The sequence below is a fragment of the Anguilla anguilla genome, chromosome 11 (assembly GCF_013347855.1).
Source record: "Anguilla anguilla isolate fAngAng1 chromosome 11, fAngAng1.pri, whole genome shotgun sequence".
NCBI lineage: Eukaryota > Metazoa > Chordata > Actinopteri > Anguilliformes > Anguillidae > Anguilla > Anguilla anguilla.
The window spans coordinates 24,902,565-24,920,263 of record NC_049211.1 but is presented as its reverse complement, the minus strand read 5'-3'; the positions used below and the strand labels follow the sequence as shown (position 1 = coordinate 24,920,263).

Here is a 17,699-nt window from a genome sequence, read left to right as displayed (position 1 = left end):
CAAAAGTTTAAAGTGCAACTCTTCTGCCTAATGCAGATACCTTTTTCAAGGAACAATTCAGGTTTTATTTCACCTGAAGGTGGAGCAAGTTATTAACCCCCCTGGGCCAAGCCCTGACCGCTAACCCGGAGCCTATCTCTCTACCTCCATAGGTGGGGCAGAGTTTCCTCTTAAGAGAGCCTTCAAAGGAAAATGAAAACATTGACAAGACATGGAATAAGGAAGATCCCGGGACACGGTTCTGGCCGGAGGAGCCCGTCAGGGGGCAGGGTGGGGTATTCCAGAGCCAGCTTCAAATTCGGCCACTATGCGGCGAGGATTTGCAGAATCATCCATGTGAACTTCAAAGCGTATGCCGCTTCTCCGCCCTCACTGCAATGCTGTTTGCACAGGGCTTGAAAGGTTCCCACTGCGGTGAGCCGGCCTTAGTGCTGGCCACTATCTCCGCGACTCCAATGGTATCTGCGTGGCAAGGCCGTCTCTTCAGTGACCGACCACTGCCTGGTTTCCCCGCCTGGATGGTATTACAAACGTGCCGTATTTGTTTTTTCTAGCGCGGTAAGAGATTAGGCTTACGTGAAAGGACGGCCAGAACCGCTGTGCGTTTGAGCCTCTAGTCGCACGGCAGTTTAAAGCCGGCCAGCTTACACACCGAGGGATCGATGTTGAGCCTCCGCCACCCACCGGGCACCAGAGTGAAATTCCGTTGGGGCCGGGCCCGAAAATGGCCTGCCCCAACTTCTCAATGCAGCGATGATGCAGCACCTTCAAGACTGACATCATCCATCAATGCTTTGCGAATACACTAACACTTCAGGTTACGACTACCCATAGCACATTACAGTCTTTAAATACACTGTCATATCTTACACAAGTTCTTCAAATGTTCAGGAAGGCAGTGAATACTGCATATAAACTACAACCACTCATGTAGCATAAAGCGTTCATTATTCCCTAGCATTCAGGGGAACTTGAAGAGATTATTCAGGACAAAGAACTGTCATCATAAAAGTTCAAAGATCACAAAGTAGGAACATTCTATACATTTTTCCTGAAATAAAAAAATTATTTCAGACAAAATTGCGTTTACCACTTGGCAGGTTAGCGAGTTGGATTGCCCAGGATTCAATTTTCTCTCAAATGGCGTAAAAGATTACCTCCAGAAGAAAGCTGGCTGTCCAGTTTTATCCATACTTGTGATGGAACTATAGAGACACGACCTCACTTGCCACATTTATTATTCCACCATAAATCAAAATTATTTTATTGACTTTAATTTACTTTAATTTACTTAATGTGAATTGCAGAATATTTTAAGAAAGTTTTTCTGGATTGGCACACACACCAGTGGTGAAAATGCAACTCAGCATATGCAATCTAGCATATTTGCAGGTAAATTCCAAAAAATGGGATTGGTCATTTCGGGGACTTACGTTCCAACCAGGCCACCTACGTTATACAGACCTGGCAAAGCAGTTCAGCCAATTACAGCCATGTGCTAATCCAAACTGCATGTCCACAACTGGCACGCTGAGACCTGAAAAATGGTCATGATGCCAGAATAACTGCTGATGATCTTTCAAATAACTGTTGAGCGAGTCCACGAGTGCCCCAGTAGAGCCACATGCACCGGATGATTTGCTAAATTTAATTACAGAGGTTCTACACCAAATTAAATGTCATCAGTTTGAGAGACCAGCATGTAATGAAGTCTGGATTCCCTGAACTGCAAAGTTGATACAGGAAAAACTCGTGTCCTTTATGATAGTTTTCAAAAGTGCAGGATCCAAAGAAATTATATGACATTAAAGCTGAGCGATAAATCATAGCACTTGTTCCCATCAATTCGGAGCAGCCTGACAACGCATAATGCACATGAACTTATATAACACACGTGAACTTACACATTTGCACTAGCTGAAAAGGCCATTCACCACAACCTAGCATTAAATATGCATCTAGCCAAGAGAAACCAGCACAAGGCAAGCAAAAATGCACACAGGATGAAATAAAAACACCTCAAGCCATTAAGGGACAGTAATGCAGCTGTTTCTCCCCACACAAGATGCAGTTTCAAAATGATGCACTGAACCAGTTCCCATGATGCACTGCCAAACTGTTCTTAGGGAAGTGTAAAGGACTAATTGCGTTTGGAAAAAAACAAAAAAAAAAAAAAAGGAAAAGATTCGTGGAATAAATTAATTTAAAGGCTTTAGCATTGGAAGGCTTCCAATCAGAGCTGCAGAGAGCGATAAAATACGCCAGCAGCCTATTAATAGCCCCTCACAACAGAGGGGCCGGAGGAGGGATTCCTTAATTTACGCGCGAGAGCCGCGAAGACAAAGCCAATCCACAATCTTACAACAGCACAACAGAGACTCATCACTCTAAACCAATGGCACAATGCAGACGAATCAGACTCAGCCAACAGCCCAATCACTCTTACCCTGAGACACTGAGGAACACGCAAAAGAGCTCAGGCAACAGCCGAAAAAGAGAAGGACGAGGAACAGAGAGGGGGAGGGGAGAGAGGGGCGGAGCCGGTACCTTGAAGAGGCGGAGGATGTTGGCCACCATGATGGAGACGGAGCTGGCGGAGGCCCCGATCACGCCCACCACCCTCTCGGGCTTGGTGATGATGGGAGGCCCGCCGCTCAGGCACTTGACGTCGGTGCCGTCCTTCTCGATGAGCGCCTGGACGAAGGTGAGCGACTGCTCCAGGGCGTGGGTGTCCCGCGAGCAGGTGTCCAGGATGCGGGCGCCCAGCGTGATGTTGGGCAGCAGGTCGTGGTCGTTGTTGATGCGGTCCAGGGCGAACAGCATGGCCTCCAGCCGGTGGATGCCCTTCTCCTTCTTCAGCTCGCCGCAGGCCTTGCCGTCGTTCCCGCGCGCGTGCACGGGGAACAGGCCCCCCAGGGAGATGTCCCCGTCTATCCGGATGGAGTTCAGGTGGGTGTGGCCCGGCGGGCGGGGCTTGGCCGCCAGTGCAGCCAGGGCGCAGCACAGTAGGAGCAGGAGCGGTGCGGAGCCCCGGACGACTCTCCGACAGCCAATCAAATCCCTCAAGCAGGCTGTGGGCAGAGCCATGGTGAGACGCCAAACCCACGTCCGAGAAGAATCCCTTTTGAATTGTATTTATAATGAAAAAAGGCAAAACACAAAAAAGTCCAACTTTAATATCCTTTGGAGCAAGGACGCTTCAAAACTGTACTCTCGTCACTGATCTTTCTTCGGTTCAATTTTTTTCTGCTTGGAAACGTTTCACTCCTGTTTGTCAGCAGGAATCATGGGTATTTTTAAACAGTCTGGCAGGAAGTGCCAGCCAGCCCATGGAGATCCCTCTCCCGAGACATTAGGAAGAACAAAGGACAGACAGTGTGCTTCTCTCCACTCTTTCTCCGGGTCCTGTCGGGGGTATTTAATCTTTTCTCTCCTGAAAGGTAGGCGGTGCTCCGCGTCAGTCCGCCTGGCTTTTCAGGTGCGAAGGCATTTCGTTCAAAGACAGATGAGTCGATTCCTGAAAGGCAAAAGAACAGACAAATGAGTCACCTGGATAAAACGAGGGGGGGAAAGCTGACGCTTGCGCACAATTGGTCCGCACAGCTCCCACTTCCTCGCCCTGTACTTCTATGGTTGCTAAGCACTCTCAGGGTCAAACTGAATTAAAGCCGAATTAAAACTCCCACACAACGTCAATTCAAGGAAAGGGGACAGTGCTCTCCAGGCACCACAACGAACCTTGAGCAGCGACGAGATCATTTCTCTCCCAAACAAGTGACATTTAACACAACCTTTCCATTGAAGCAGGAGAAGGCGGGACAGACGCTTCTGGCTGCTGTACATCGCTAACACGGTCAGGCACAGCAGCCACATGCAAGCCAGCAGCTGTGAAACGGAGATCTGGACCAGAGTGGAGACCCGCGCCTCAGCCTCCCTCCGCTGCTTTCACAGAGCGGTGATGAATTATTCCACAGACATTGATAATTACTGATTCGGTGATACACAGCACGACTGCTGTATAGCCACAGCCAGCTCCCGTCATGTGAAGCTCCCCAGGGTTTTTTTTTTTTTTTTTTTTTTTTTTACCGTGGAGTTCTGAAAGAGCCGGCTCCCAATTAAGAGCGCGGGATAAATCATACCCTGAAATTCCCCGCATTAGAGGAGACGTCTGTTCCGCGTCCCGGCCCATCAGGGCCAGTCTGGGCTCGCGCGTGCTGGCGGGCGGGGGAGGGGGTGCTGTCAGACAGGTGTCCCAATTGCACAGCCAGCTCGCTCGCTCGCTCCCTACAGCGCACCACGCTAACAGTGCTGTGGAGGTGCGCCCGGCCCAGGGTGCAAGCTCATTGGCTGCTGCTGGCGGGTAGGGGTTTTGCCTGGAGCACCGATACCAGTCCAGTCTGACCCTTGCCCCACCCACACTGCCTCTACAAAACAAACGGTCTGCCTTACCCCCTCTCCGGCCTCTCCACACTCAGCCAGAGACGGACAGCGTCTCAGCACCGCCGAGAAACTAGGACAGCATCAAAGCCGAGCCCGCGGGGGGGGGGGGGGTCCTGACTTTGATGCCGCTGATTATGAGAACAGGAGAAACGGGAGGAGGAGAGGAGCGAGAGAGGGACAGGAGGAGGTGCTGAGGAGGCAGCGGACACCTTTTGCCGGAGGAGGCTCCTCCTCACCCTCGTTCCTTCCCCATACTCCCCTCTCTCTCTCTCTCACCCCCCAACTCCATTTCTGTAATCATCCGCCCACTGTCCGCCCCTCTCTCTCGGCACCACCCTGCCCCGCTGCCGCGGGTCGCCTCCCTCTCCTCACGGCTCTGACAAAAACAATCAGCGCCGCCTGCGAGAGCAGAGCTCAGCGCGCATACAGATGCTATCAGCGGCCACACTGGAGTGATGACCATCCTGGGACAGGGGGACGGGGGAGGGGGAGGGCCTCCTCGTATCAGCACTGATAACAGAATTCAGCGATAGCCCTGCTGCCTGGGAACACCGATTCACCACGCTCTGCCAGGTTTGGAAGCAAGCACCTCCGGATGTTTGTGCAACTGAATGCTGTCCAGTGCAAACACATTCGGCTCACCCTTGCAGCACCAATGATGTTTTATTTACTCGCTTAAATGATGTAATGGGCTGCAACATCCAATCAGAATGAGATCAGAGGCCAGTGTTTGCTGAACCCTCTGGTGAAGCTTTGTGGGAAGGCAACAGGCTATGATCCCTGTGACCCACTACATTTCGTAGATTTGAACTGTGCTGCCCCACTAAATGCATCCACATTGGTTTTGCACAATAAAGAGGTGTCCTGCAGTGTAATGAGTGAGGATGGACCCATTTCCAGCATGCGGAATTAGAGCAAAAATCGAAACGCACTCGTGACAACGACTGCACTTGGATATAGGCTTGCAGATGTCTCTAGTCGAAGGAGTCCCCAGTTGTGCAACGGCGTTCATGAATAATGAACCGCACTTCAGGCAGATAACACAACTGGATTTCCCCCCACCTTCCTCCTCCCCCGCCTCCCTTCTTCACCAAGTCAAATAACGAGGAATCCCAACGCCGGGTACTTTATGGAGCCCAGCCTCATGCTGCAGTCTCATGTTCCACTGGGTAAAAAGAAAACAGAAAGATATTTATATCACAGCGCTCACATCGTCCTCCTAAAACACGCTATCAATAATAGATGAAGGCTTCCCAGCTGAAATACAGCAGCGTTCTCACCGAGGACGGGGACTGGTGGGTGAGCACAGGAGGAAGAACGGTTAAATTGCCTCAGAGGCAGAGAGAGAGAGATGCCTGGGGTCCACTCAGGACCAACAGGGATCTGTGGAATGTTAGAGGGGTCATCCCTCCAAACTAATGTATCGGATCGTTTCTCTCATTGCAATGGAGGCATGTGGAGTGTTTCGCGACCGTACATTCTGCTCTGCTTTTCTACAGCATTATTCATTGTAATGTTTGGGTGTTGATCTCCAGGACAGAATGAATTCTTTTCACGTTTTAACAATGAAAAAAGCTTGACGTAAGTACCGAATACCAAACAGCTTATCCTGCAACAATGCTTACTGCTTCTCAAATCTTTTTTCCCCATCTACAACAATCTATCCTTTAGTTATGATTATTATGAAATTCAACAGAACACCAGGCTTATTGATTTGAATAATATATACAGCAGCAGGCACAGTGTTATCAGATTTAGATTTCAAATCCCTTTCCCCCCATGTTCTTTCTGATTACAGTGCTAATAAAGTAACAATGATGGTAATTACATCTAGATGCCGTACAGAATGGGCAAATAAATTGGTTCGGTATCTGATAAGTGTCGAGTAGAACAACAAGAAGTGGGACTTTTATTCTTCACTGCCTGCATGACTATTTCTGACATATTAAGGCATAAGAGTAAATAATCCTTCTTAACATGAAAAGCACCTAATTAATTAAAAATTAAGATCTTGTTAAAACTGTGGGATTGCAATCATGGATACAATGACAACCAGTATACACAGTGATCCTCCTGGACTGAGTTTGAGAACCACTGATACAGTATATGGGACCATCCTAACCCTAAACCCCACAACAACATGGTCAACCATCTTCAGGCCTTTTTGTATGCCGAGTGACATGCAGAGTTCAGTCTGCCGACATAGGTGTGCCGTAATATAGACTCTGGAGGAGCAATTTCACTTGGTGCTTCCTCATGAATGGCAGGAGAATAATGAAAAGGGTAGAAGGGCGTCTTGTCAGGACAGAAGAAGGCGGGAGCTTGGAGGGGATTGGCGGGGGGGGGGGGGGGGCTGGTGCTAAGATTCATTGTGTGCCTACTAGAAGCGACAAGGTCTCCGAATAGACCCCCCCTCCCATCCCCCATCTCCTCCAATGAAAAATGGCTCACTTCATTTATTCGCAAATAATGCAGGAGTAATTTTGTAGGACGGAGGTGGTGGTGACCGAGTGCCCCTCCCCCTCTTTCAGTCACCGTGGATACACTCCGCTGTTCAAACCACAGGGGTAATAGAACGCTGAGATGATACATTGGGGTCTGTCATCGTCTGTGCCATTACGGGCACCGCGGTACCCAACGCGCACACTTGTAAAAATGGATGGAGCCATTCGCAGATAGGCCTCAACTGTCTGCCGCGGCGCCGAGGCGGAGCGAGGGGCTGGCTCAGAGCGGCGTAATGATCCCTAATGCGCCGCGCTCCGCTAATGCGGCCGTGGGAGCCCGCGTGCGCATCCAGGCCCGCTGCGCCGATGCCCCAATTACACAGACGGATTGTCGTCAGCCGGCGGCTCTGCATCAAGGACGTGCATTTACTCCGCTGAGCGCTGGCTGATGGCGGAGTGAGGCATCATGAAACCCATAATGGGTGGAGCTACAATAAGCTGTCAATCACTTTTCGACCAGTTAAAAGGCTTTGTAATGATAGGAACACACAAAGATTGGTTCACATCAGTTAATCACGATGCATAACGGCCTCCGCACCCATTTTTAGTTTCACAAACTCATTCCTCCATCAATACCAAACACGAATGACTAATACAGAGCTGTAGTGTCTTTTGATGATAGTACATATTCACTATAAATTGCTTAATTGTCTTAAAGATGGTCAAAGAGATAGACGGGAAATATGAGAATGACTGCTCCCACTGCCTCTTCTGCATTTGCTTCAGAAAATTCTACTCAGGTTCAATAGATTTTGGTGACCGTCCCTCGTTCACCAGGAAATCTCTGGAAGATACTTAATACAAAGCTCTGTCTGTGTTCAATTACACAAACACACTCCCTTGAAATAACCTTCCCTGCCTGGTCCTCGCGAACTCCCTTTGAACAAACTGACGCATAAAAATCAAAGAAACGGGGAACAGCAGCAAAGAGACAGCCGTTAGAGAGACCGGAAGGGGCGATGGGGCACTTACTGTTACCTGAGACGAGAGAGAGAGAAACAGTGAGAGTGCGACAGAGGGAGAATTTTAATGCCAGAGTTCCAAATCAAAGCCAAATCCTGCATATTGTTAGCTTTAGCGTTCATCTCCCCACTGGGACCTTGAATAAAGCGAGATTGCAACAGTTGTAGTCAGATTCCCGTTACCTAACACGTGATCCATCATGAATGAATTGCAGATGGAGAGAACCTGAAGGTGAGCTGTTCAAATCTTTAAAAAATACATCAATTTGGGTGCATTGCTGGGTGACATAAAAGTATATTTACTCAACGCTACAATGCAAACACAGTATAAACACCATGGCTGTCGGAGGGAAATATTGCAAATATTGCAAGCATTTTTGAACACAGTTCTACAACTTTTCTTCTCATGCTGTGTTTATATCAAACCTTTTCATTTATCAGGGGTTTGGGAAAACAGTTTGCAGCTTGTCCATTGGGTTCAGTGATGCAATTTTGTGCCGATTGAACCAAATTTTATTTGTATTTACCGGTACGGTATGGAAAAGTATGACAGATATTCAACTTAGGATTTATTTTCCTACATATCACTGTATGTATATTCACACTATTCGTCTCATGGTTCAGGGTGATGGACAAACGGAAAGAGCATAATTCAATATGAGGTACATGCTGATGACTGGTCCACATAACTCAAGGACCACATATCCATTAGGCTGACTCCCCAAAAATGTTCACATTTTAGACAAGAGACATACTCATATCTTTCCCTATCTTGAAATAGGAGAGTGTTTATACATGTAAAGAGACCGGCTGTGTGTAAATTGTGCGTAAAAGGTCGGTTTCTGAAAGTTCTAAAGACGCCCATCATAAAAAAAAAAGCATAAAATCTGTGGTGAGCAATTTTCCAGGCCTCCGAATCCCTTGACGGATCCCTTCCATTGTGTCTCCCCGCAACACATCTATTATTCGCAATATAATTACACCCTGCAAGTGACAGGAACCGCGCGGCGTCAGACATTAATTAAAGGCCTGTTTATACCCCTCCTTACAAACAGGCCCTTATAATACAACACTTGGCCCGTTGGCTCTTAATATCTCCTCAATATTGCTTCTCTCTTTTCCAACAGCTATAGATGTGAAGTGAATTATTTATGGCGCAACTTAAGACACGAAGCTGGGGAGCTCCTTGGTAGCCGCAGCTGAGGAGACCTTGATCTTAGCCGAGAGAAATGTGGGTTACTTTTATTGCCAAGGCATTCCCAGGACTTCAGGGAAAAATGGAGGGAGGGAGGAGAAAGAAAAAGGAAGGATGTGCAGACTCCTGATGCGCGGCCCACTTTGCAGGAAGTCAGGCTAATTTTTCATGTCGGGGGGTTTCAGTTTACAACGAGAACATCGAAAAACAATCTAAGGGCCGGGATGCCCTTTGAGTGGCTAGCGATTTCTTAAGTGCTTAAATACCTGAGGAAGCACGTTTGGGGGGGTTGGGGGGGGGGGGGGGGGGGATGAGGAGAGCTGACGCTCGGACATCTCTCTCCGCTAAGACCCATCGCCATTACGGAAGTCTTGAATTTCACCGGGCCTAAGCAGTAAGCACTCTTTCATGCTATTACAATGGATATTTCCTGAACAACAAATGGCCTCACTGCACTGAGGAACATCTAAAAAGCGGTGTGCTCAGCCAAGGTGGACATCTCTGTACTTTAATGAAAGCAGACTGAAGTTGAGTGGTGGTGGGCGGGAGGGTTAGTAAAATATAAAAGATGGCTGTGTGTGCGCGAACCCCTCCCCCCGCCCCCGCCGTGTGCAGACGCGCTCCACGCCGAGCTGCACTACGACATGCTTTTCATCTCCCCGTTAAAAGCCTCTCTTCCCTGAAGAACGCGAGCTGACCCGCTCGTGCGTTTCAGCAGGGCCCGGGCTGGCAAAGGGGAGGATGAGTCTGACTAACCCAGTCAGGGTCAGGTACTGCACACACTCCTGCTTCAGAGCGATATGCAACAATCACAGGAGGAAGAGGAAGCCATAAAGGGAGGGAGATGCGTCTCTGTGCTTACACCCGGACTCCCCCGATAACGCTTTTATTTTTGGTTTTCATCTTAGCGACGGCTCACCTTGCTGCCGTCACGCGACACAACATCTGGGCACGTATGCCACGTCATCCACCACTGAAAAAACAGCCCCGCGTTCACGCTCAGTTCCCATATCAGCGATCCGTTACCCGACACGATACTGATAACCACAGACCCTCTCTGGTAGTTTCCCTCCCATTGCATCAGTCTGCAGACGGTGATGGAAAGAAGAAAAAGGAGTCGAGTGCAAAAGCATGCAAATGAGGGTGTCCAGAAAGCGAGCTCCCATCTCTGAACCGAGGTGAGCGCGCGTGTCTACGGGAGCGCCAACGTGCACTTCCTGTTAACGACCCAAATGAAGTAAAGTGCTGGGGGGGAAATACTCCATCAACAAATAAACACCACATCAACGAGAAGGCTGATATTTACAGCCCAGGGTTTGTCATGTCCACGGGGGCCCAAGATGGCGGGCAGGCCGGAGTGTGGCACAGTGGGTAAGGAACTGCGCTTTTAACCGAAAGGTCGCAGGTTCGAATCCCGGGTAAGGACACTGCCGTTGTACCCTTGAGCAAGGTACTTAACCTGCATTGCTTCAGTATATATCCAGCTGTATAAATGGATACAATGTAAAGTGCTATGTAAAAAGTTGTGTAAGTCGCTCTGGATAAGAGCGTCTGCTAAATGCCTGTAATGTAATGTAATGTAATGCAGGCGGGGCTGCCGTGGGGGGGGGGGAAGCGGCGGTTTACCCACAATCCCTTTATGCGGGGCCAATCTGGTAGCGTGCCCCTCGCACAAGGTGACGGGCGAGGCTGGCGACAGGCGGTCCAGACGAGCGGGGCCTGGCGGCTAATCCTCGGCGCGGCGGGGGTCCCCGAGGGGAGGGAGCGGCGAGAGACGCAGCGGGGGCCAGGAATCACACGGCAGCGCCGTCCCAAAATAGAAACGGCGCTTTATTTACGCTCCTGAAAACAGGGCCCATGAATATTGTATCCCTCTGCTTTCTCCTGAGCCGACTTGCAGGGCTTTAACGCCGTGACACGCCTGGATGGATGAGGCACAGACCTTCGCTGAAAAGAAGGCCTGCCCCCCCCCCTTCCCACCGCTGCATGCGACAGCAGGCCGGGTTATTTATGAGCCCTAGAGTGACAGTTTTCACACGCGTCACATGGACACGGCGGGTAGGTGCCGAAAGAACATCCCAGGGATGTGCTGCTCGACAAATTCTAAAAAGAATTACTTTTTGTTTGAGGGTTGTGCTCTACTTGTGTGTACTACTTTCTTTTTGTCAGCCCACTAGGAAGTTGGGGGTGTAGCCACACTCAGCTCAACACAGACTGTCAATCTGATTCATCCAGCATCATTCATATAAAGCCTGTGCGCTTCTATATACAATCAATACATAGTGGAAACAATTGGTATCTGCTAAACAGCATGCATCATAATAATAATAATGCCCACAATATAGCCTCTAATTACAAAATTAAAGAAATAATCATGCCTATGCTCCAACTGAAGCCTGCTGATCTGTCAATAAAACATCACTTCAAATGTAATTTGTCTTTAATGCCCTAATTCTCATCCTCTTCCAGCTCTGTATTTCACCCATAGAATCCAGGGCTTGAGGTATATAGCCTATGTCACCTGAAGACAAAGGTGCTGAAATCTGCTGACCTTAACGCTATCCCGATGGCTCATTTCAAGCTCAGCGCCTGCTCCCCACCCATGCCGATAAGGCAGGGATCAGAGGACGGGCACACATCATGGGCAGGCTTTGTCTGTGGGTGATGAACACACACTTGGAGGGTGATCCTCCCCGCTGGATTGTCAGGTTCGATTCAGGACATGCGCTGAAGCTGGGGCGTTAGAACACCTACTGCTCCGACTATGGCTAACGAGCTACACATCAAACGCCATCACACTGCAGGAAGGCGGCCGCGTCACGGCAATGCTGAGCTGATGGTAAACATTAGGGTTAGCGTTAGCCGGGGATCCGAAGCTGGGTCAGCCGCACGCAATCGTAGGGTGTTGACGGTCTCATTTTCGGCATCTTTTCCTTTTTTTCTTTTTTGATCGTTATGAAAGCATGAAAGCATCTCGTGTGCGGAATTAAGCTCGGAGCTGAGCAAGCTCCCAATCTGCCAGCACTGCTGTCTCTCCCTCCCTTCTTATTTATCTCCTCTTTGAAGATCTGCCCAGTTTCAAACTGCATCCTGGCAGCTTTGCGTATCAGAAAAAAAAGCTGTTTGCACACCTGAGAGAGCAGAATGCAGGTTCTACTGACGCACAAATGCAAATAAGGAAAATAAAACTTTGCAAAGTAAATCTTGTTAGTTGGTAACTTTGTTAATTGTGACAAGGGTTTCAGGCATGTCTGTCCATCTGACTGACGATAAACAGACATGTCTGAAACACAACTTGGCTTTCAATGTTGCAGAGTTTAATCTCTCTTAGCTTTATAAGCGGAATTTAAACCTGGCCTGGAGAAGTCATGGAAGTTTGCTGAGCTACGACATGAGCAACACAAAATTGCACTAATCCAAACACTGATCAGGGGCCATCGTTACTACCTGACCATAACGGTGTTATACATGGAGGAGTACTTAAATGAAGTTAATTCATAAGCAGCATCTGTCTTCTGTGATTCTGCTATTGGCATTATAAACAACCACTGCTGATGCAGCACCGTCACCTGAAGCCAAAAGTTTCTGAAGAAAGCAGCAAACACTTTCATCATAAATACAGGTAACGATACAGTACAAAGCTTCTGCCAGAAGAGCTGGTCTTGAAGAGTGCAGAATTGATTCCCCAGCAAAAAAAAAAAACAAAAAATAAAAAGGCTCTCAGCTCCAAAGTACCAGCTTTGCAATCTCCTTGTTAGAGGCTCAAATGTCTGTTTGAGGCTATACGGTCCGTTTGAGGGGCCGGGGACATGCCCACGCCCACGCAGCAGCTTTTTTGAAGGAGGACGCGGTCGGTTTTGAAGACGAGCGTCAAGCATTAGGCCTCAAGCCAGAGGAGCTGAAAGTACTCTGCTCACGCATCACCGCGGACGTGGTACATTCTTCATGCGTACATTCACAATCAATCCTGACTTCACCTGCAGGCACAGGAAGCTATTTTTTTAAAGGAGTGAGAGCAGGGGCTCCCCCTATGGCTGTTTTCAAAAGGAGAGCTACTCCCCACAGGAAAAAAAAAAACATTCGGGTGGAACTATTCACAACGTCAGCTTGTACGGGCGCTCGAACTGTCTCTCCGGATGGAAGCCGCGACAGTCACAGCCCTGGCCTGGCGTGGCATGACTTTAGTGAGGTTGTCAGCCAGCAGCCAGGATGGGAAGATGGACGTTTAAGTGGGTAGACAGGGAAGCGTCCATCCAGCTGTCCCTGTCAAATGCTGACAGCCAACAGGAAAGGAACAGGCCAGAGAAGTAGCTTAATCAGCCCAACTCAAGTTTCCATCAGGTGAAATGGTACCAGAATCTTCCTTTTTAGAGGTTCACAATAGAAATTCTATGATACAGGTTTTAAAAAAACATGGACAGATCATTGTTGTGTTAACTGTCAAAAGAGTATACTATATATATATATATATCACCATCGTACACCTCAGTGATTGGTCTTCAACAGAATATGAAAGGAGACCAGGCACACTGACCAGGTATAGACACTGTCTCTCTCATATACACTGTGATAGAGACAGTATGCAGTTTGTCAGTAAAGGTGGTATTTTCAAATCTATGGTGTCCACACACTGCCAGGTATTTATTTCACCTCACTCTATGTTTCTGACCATATATATTTGCTTTAGTCTACCTCCTGCCAGTCAGTTATATGAATTTTTCACCTGCTCAGCTGGAGATTGGAATTTCATGTAAGAGTGATGTCAAAGATCGGAGTAGTGAGTCTCTCCCATGGGGTAACGCTGGAGTCATCCAATCAAAGTTTTGCAGCAGAAATTTCTCTCGCTAAGAACCAAGGCAGGGTGAAATCATCTCACAGCGGGAACCAAAGACCGGTTCAAACAAATCCAATGATTCCATCCCTCCCTCCCTCCCTCCCTCCCTCTCAAAAAGAAAAAGAATCGGTACAGTGAAACAGACTTGTTTGAAGCGAATCAGTCTGCAGTCCCAACAGTTGCTGCTGATCTGGCAGACAAAGGAAAAAATAAACGCAAATCAGAAAAAAAAACCTTCTGTTCCGCGCTCCCATTTTCTCCCATTCATTCCCTGTATTATCTGCAGCTGTCATAGGAGCAATACATGTTTGCTCTCAGTGTTTGAATCCCAGATCGAAGGACAGAAGAATTAGCACGCGGTGAGACAAAGGCTTGGGAAAACTTCTAATGTTCCCCTTGACCAGGACACACTTGCCCAGGTTATGCAAAACAACACATGGGGGGGTGGCACTCACTGAGAAGCACTGCTGCAATTCTATTACCCCCCCCCCCCCCCCACCCCCACCCACACACCACATCACCCAGTCCTGACAGGACTCTGGATTGTAAAACCTCAAAATCTCTTATCTGCTCTCCACGGCATCCTGGCTTTCTGACAGGTCCTCATCACCTGAGGGAGAACATTGGGCAAATTTCGGCACAGGCTTGGCAGGGCCCCTGCCCCCTCCCTCCAGCTAAAGGCATCTCAGCTGCGCTTTGTGGAGCCCTGTACCTGTGCCGCCCTGTCCTAGGACCGATCCCCAAACTCCTGCCACCCCCCCCCCCCCTTTTCCCAGAAAGCCGATCCACCCATACCCGCGCGCCACCGTGTTCTCTGTCGAGTACGGATCCCACAACAAAAACATGTCCAATTAATTATTCAGTCTCCTTGCCTCTCGTTAGCTCTCCCTCCGTCTCTCTCTGCTGCTCTCTCCATCTCTTTCATGCTCCCGCTTCTCTTTCCCACTCTCGCATTCTCTCTTGCTTATACTCTGCAGCATCCGAGCTGTCTTTGTTGCTTTTAATTTGGAGTCAGGCATGTAGTACTTGAGAAGTGCATTACATTCATCTTCCTGGATTAATCTTGGATCAGACGGGAGGAGGGAGAGAGAATGAGTGGGGTGCTCTAATATGCACCGGCTAATAGCGAAACCTGACCAGTGATTTCCACTGCCACCTGTCCAACCCCTACTCAGAGCACTCACTGAACCTGGGAAACTCCATTAGCTAAGAACCTTGGGCGTGTGTGCCTTCGTGAAAGTGTGTGTGTGTGTGAGCGAGCGAGTGCATGCAGGTGTTTGCCTGTGGGTGTGTGCGTGGTTGCGTGTTTTGTGTGCGCATGTGTGTCTGTGCACGTGCGCGCGTGTGCATGTGTGTGTATGTCCACATGTGTGTGTTTGTGCACATGCGTGTGTGTGTGTATTTACACGTGCAAGCACATGTGAGCATGTGCGCACATGCGTGTTGTGTTATGTTGTGTGTGTGTGTGTGTGTGTGTGTGTGCACGTGTACATCCATGGGCTTTTGTGTGCACGTATCCCTCTGGGAATTGTGAGGAAACGGTAAAATTTCTTAGTGATATGAGATTAATATGAACCTTTTTGTTATGCCATCATAGCCTTGGTTTTTTCGTCTTGGTATCTAACGAGTTTGTATGAATGAACTTTCTTCTGTTTGTGAGGCATGGAAGCCAAAAGTGCCAGACACAAACTTCAGCTCTGGCCAGTATGTAAAAGGGATTAAGTCATAATATGCAAATCTCACTTATGAACATTTTTCAAACAAATGTTTTATCATTTAGGAAACCCACCCGAAGTAAAACATGTTATTTTATAAAATATACACACATAATGAATAGCATTTGTACATGCATATGTACTATACCACACTAGACAGTGCACCAAGGTCACTAAAACTGATCAGAGACATACTTGGTGTCTTATAAGTGCCTGGTGTTGAAAGGAACCGATTCAATTGTAATCCAAGAAGCCCTGGCTAACTAACATGATTTTCTCCTGGGCAGTGGTCCAGTGATGGGAGAATGAGGAATCATGAGACCAAATGATACTGGTCAAATTAGCTGTCGGTCTTCACGGTCTTGTTTGTACCAAGCATTGCTCTTCACAACAAAACACTATGATTGGTTCAAATCTTACACCAGGGATTTTTCCTGGCTCAAAATTGGGCTTAAGTGGTGACTTTGGGTGACAGCAACTGCGGTTGGTCCAGCTTTACTGTCACTGTCAATGCAACACGTCGTCTCCCTATATTTAGCCACATTTAAAGTCCTGGTCTTCAAAGAGACCATCACAATGCACTGAGATGTAGGCTACAAAAAAATGAAATGCATGACAAATAAAACAAAAATCTTGAAACATTAAAATATTTTTTGAAGGGTCACATTTTGTAAGTGCCAGAATTAGGGCAAAACAAAGCCTATAACTACAGAAGGATTAACACATAAGGGGGTCATTCTACAGGAATAGTGATATTTGTCTTGAAATGCATTTCATTTTAGTCACTGAAAACATACGGTACAATATTATTGAACCTTTTAACTTAATGAATCCACACAAATGCCATATTAATGTATTTAAATTATTTTTATACGTTCACTCAAAGAATGCTTGCACCATCCTTTTCTCCACTGGTGCAACTTGTACCTTAAAACAACATTAAAGACTCTTCAGAATTTAATTTCTCAGTTCAATCTGCATATATAGGCAAAACAGTGTAGGTTAATGATAACAGTAGAATCCATTTAATTGCATAACAGATTAGCAGTTAGGGAATTTGCATTGAACTGCCAAATTCCGAACCATTTCCCATTCATTCCCTCGTAAAGAGATCACATATTTGCATAAACCACTATCGCAAGTTTTGGGTATTTTCCTGGAATTATGTCCAACTACATCACATAACATTCTGCAAATATACATTAACATTAGGCCGATGCGGCACAAATAAACTGACAATTGCCCTATAAAAACACAAAGCAGCGAAAATCTATGATGGCAGGTGGTTTCTGTTGAAAATCCCGCTGATAGTGGACGCCTGAGTGGCAAACATGGCCGCTGGCACCGTCTTGTACTTTTAAGCAATTAAGCGGATTCTACTGTAGTTCATATAGCGTGTCTAAGGTTTCATGTGAATTTGAAAGCGGTCAAACTTTGCATCATTTACGACCAAACTGAACCAATAAATGCACTGACCATTTTTAATTGTTTTACAGGGGGTTCTTCTTGCACAATTTCTCCCATATAACTCCCACCAAGACATTTCAATGCAGGAAAAATCCTGTAGATGGTTAGATAATAAATGGTAACTCCATTTTGGGGTCATAATGAATGGAGCAAGACCATTGTAGAAAGAACAAACAGCATATATCCATGTAAAAACAGGTCTGTTTAATTATGTAATGGCACTTCCCAGGGAAAACCAAATAAGTACAATTTCACAGTCACCACACCAGCCTCTAGATCCATATCCACATGGCAGCTCTAAAATATTCAGTTCTGAACACCGTCTTCAATAATATATGCAACTTATTAAAACAAAATCTCCTCCTGGTATTCATCACGCACTGACAGGTCATTCAGAAGATGAAGTATTCTGCTTTCGCAGTCTGAAAAGGAAGGAAGTCAAGCCCAAAATAAGGTCATTTACTTGTGCACCACCCTGCTCGGCAAGCTGTCAATCTCACAGACCGCATGCTTTGAACTGCCAACCAGACATGTGGCACTTAATATAAATGCAAAGGTTTCATTCTCCATTTAATCCTGGAA

At 47.4% G+C, this 17,699-nt stretch overlaps 1 protein-coding gene across 5 annotated transcripts in view; it reads right to left on the bottom strand.

Moving 5' to 3' along the window:
- LOC118207777 (metabotropic glutamate receptor 4-like) overlaps positions 1-17,699 on the bottom strand; it is a 266,491-nt gene that overhangs the window by 205,706 nt on the left and 43,086 nt on the right. For 4 of the 5 annotated variants that reach the window (XM_035381804.1, XM_035381807.1, XM_035381803.1 and 1 more), the window contains exon 2: positions 2,548-3,517. In XM_035381804.1, the coding sequence (XP_035237695.1) occupies positions 2,548-3,087 (540 nt within the window). In that variant the 5' untranslated portion in view covers positions 3,088-3,517. The remainder of the gene's footprint in view (positions 1-2,547; positions 3,518-17,699) is intronic. The other variant, XM_035381806.1, reaches the window with a different exon arrangement.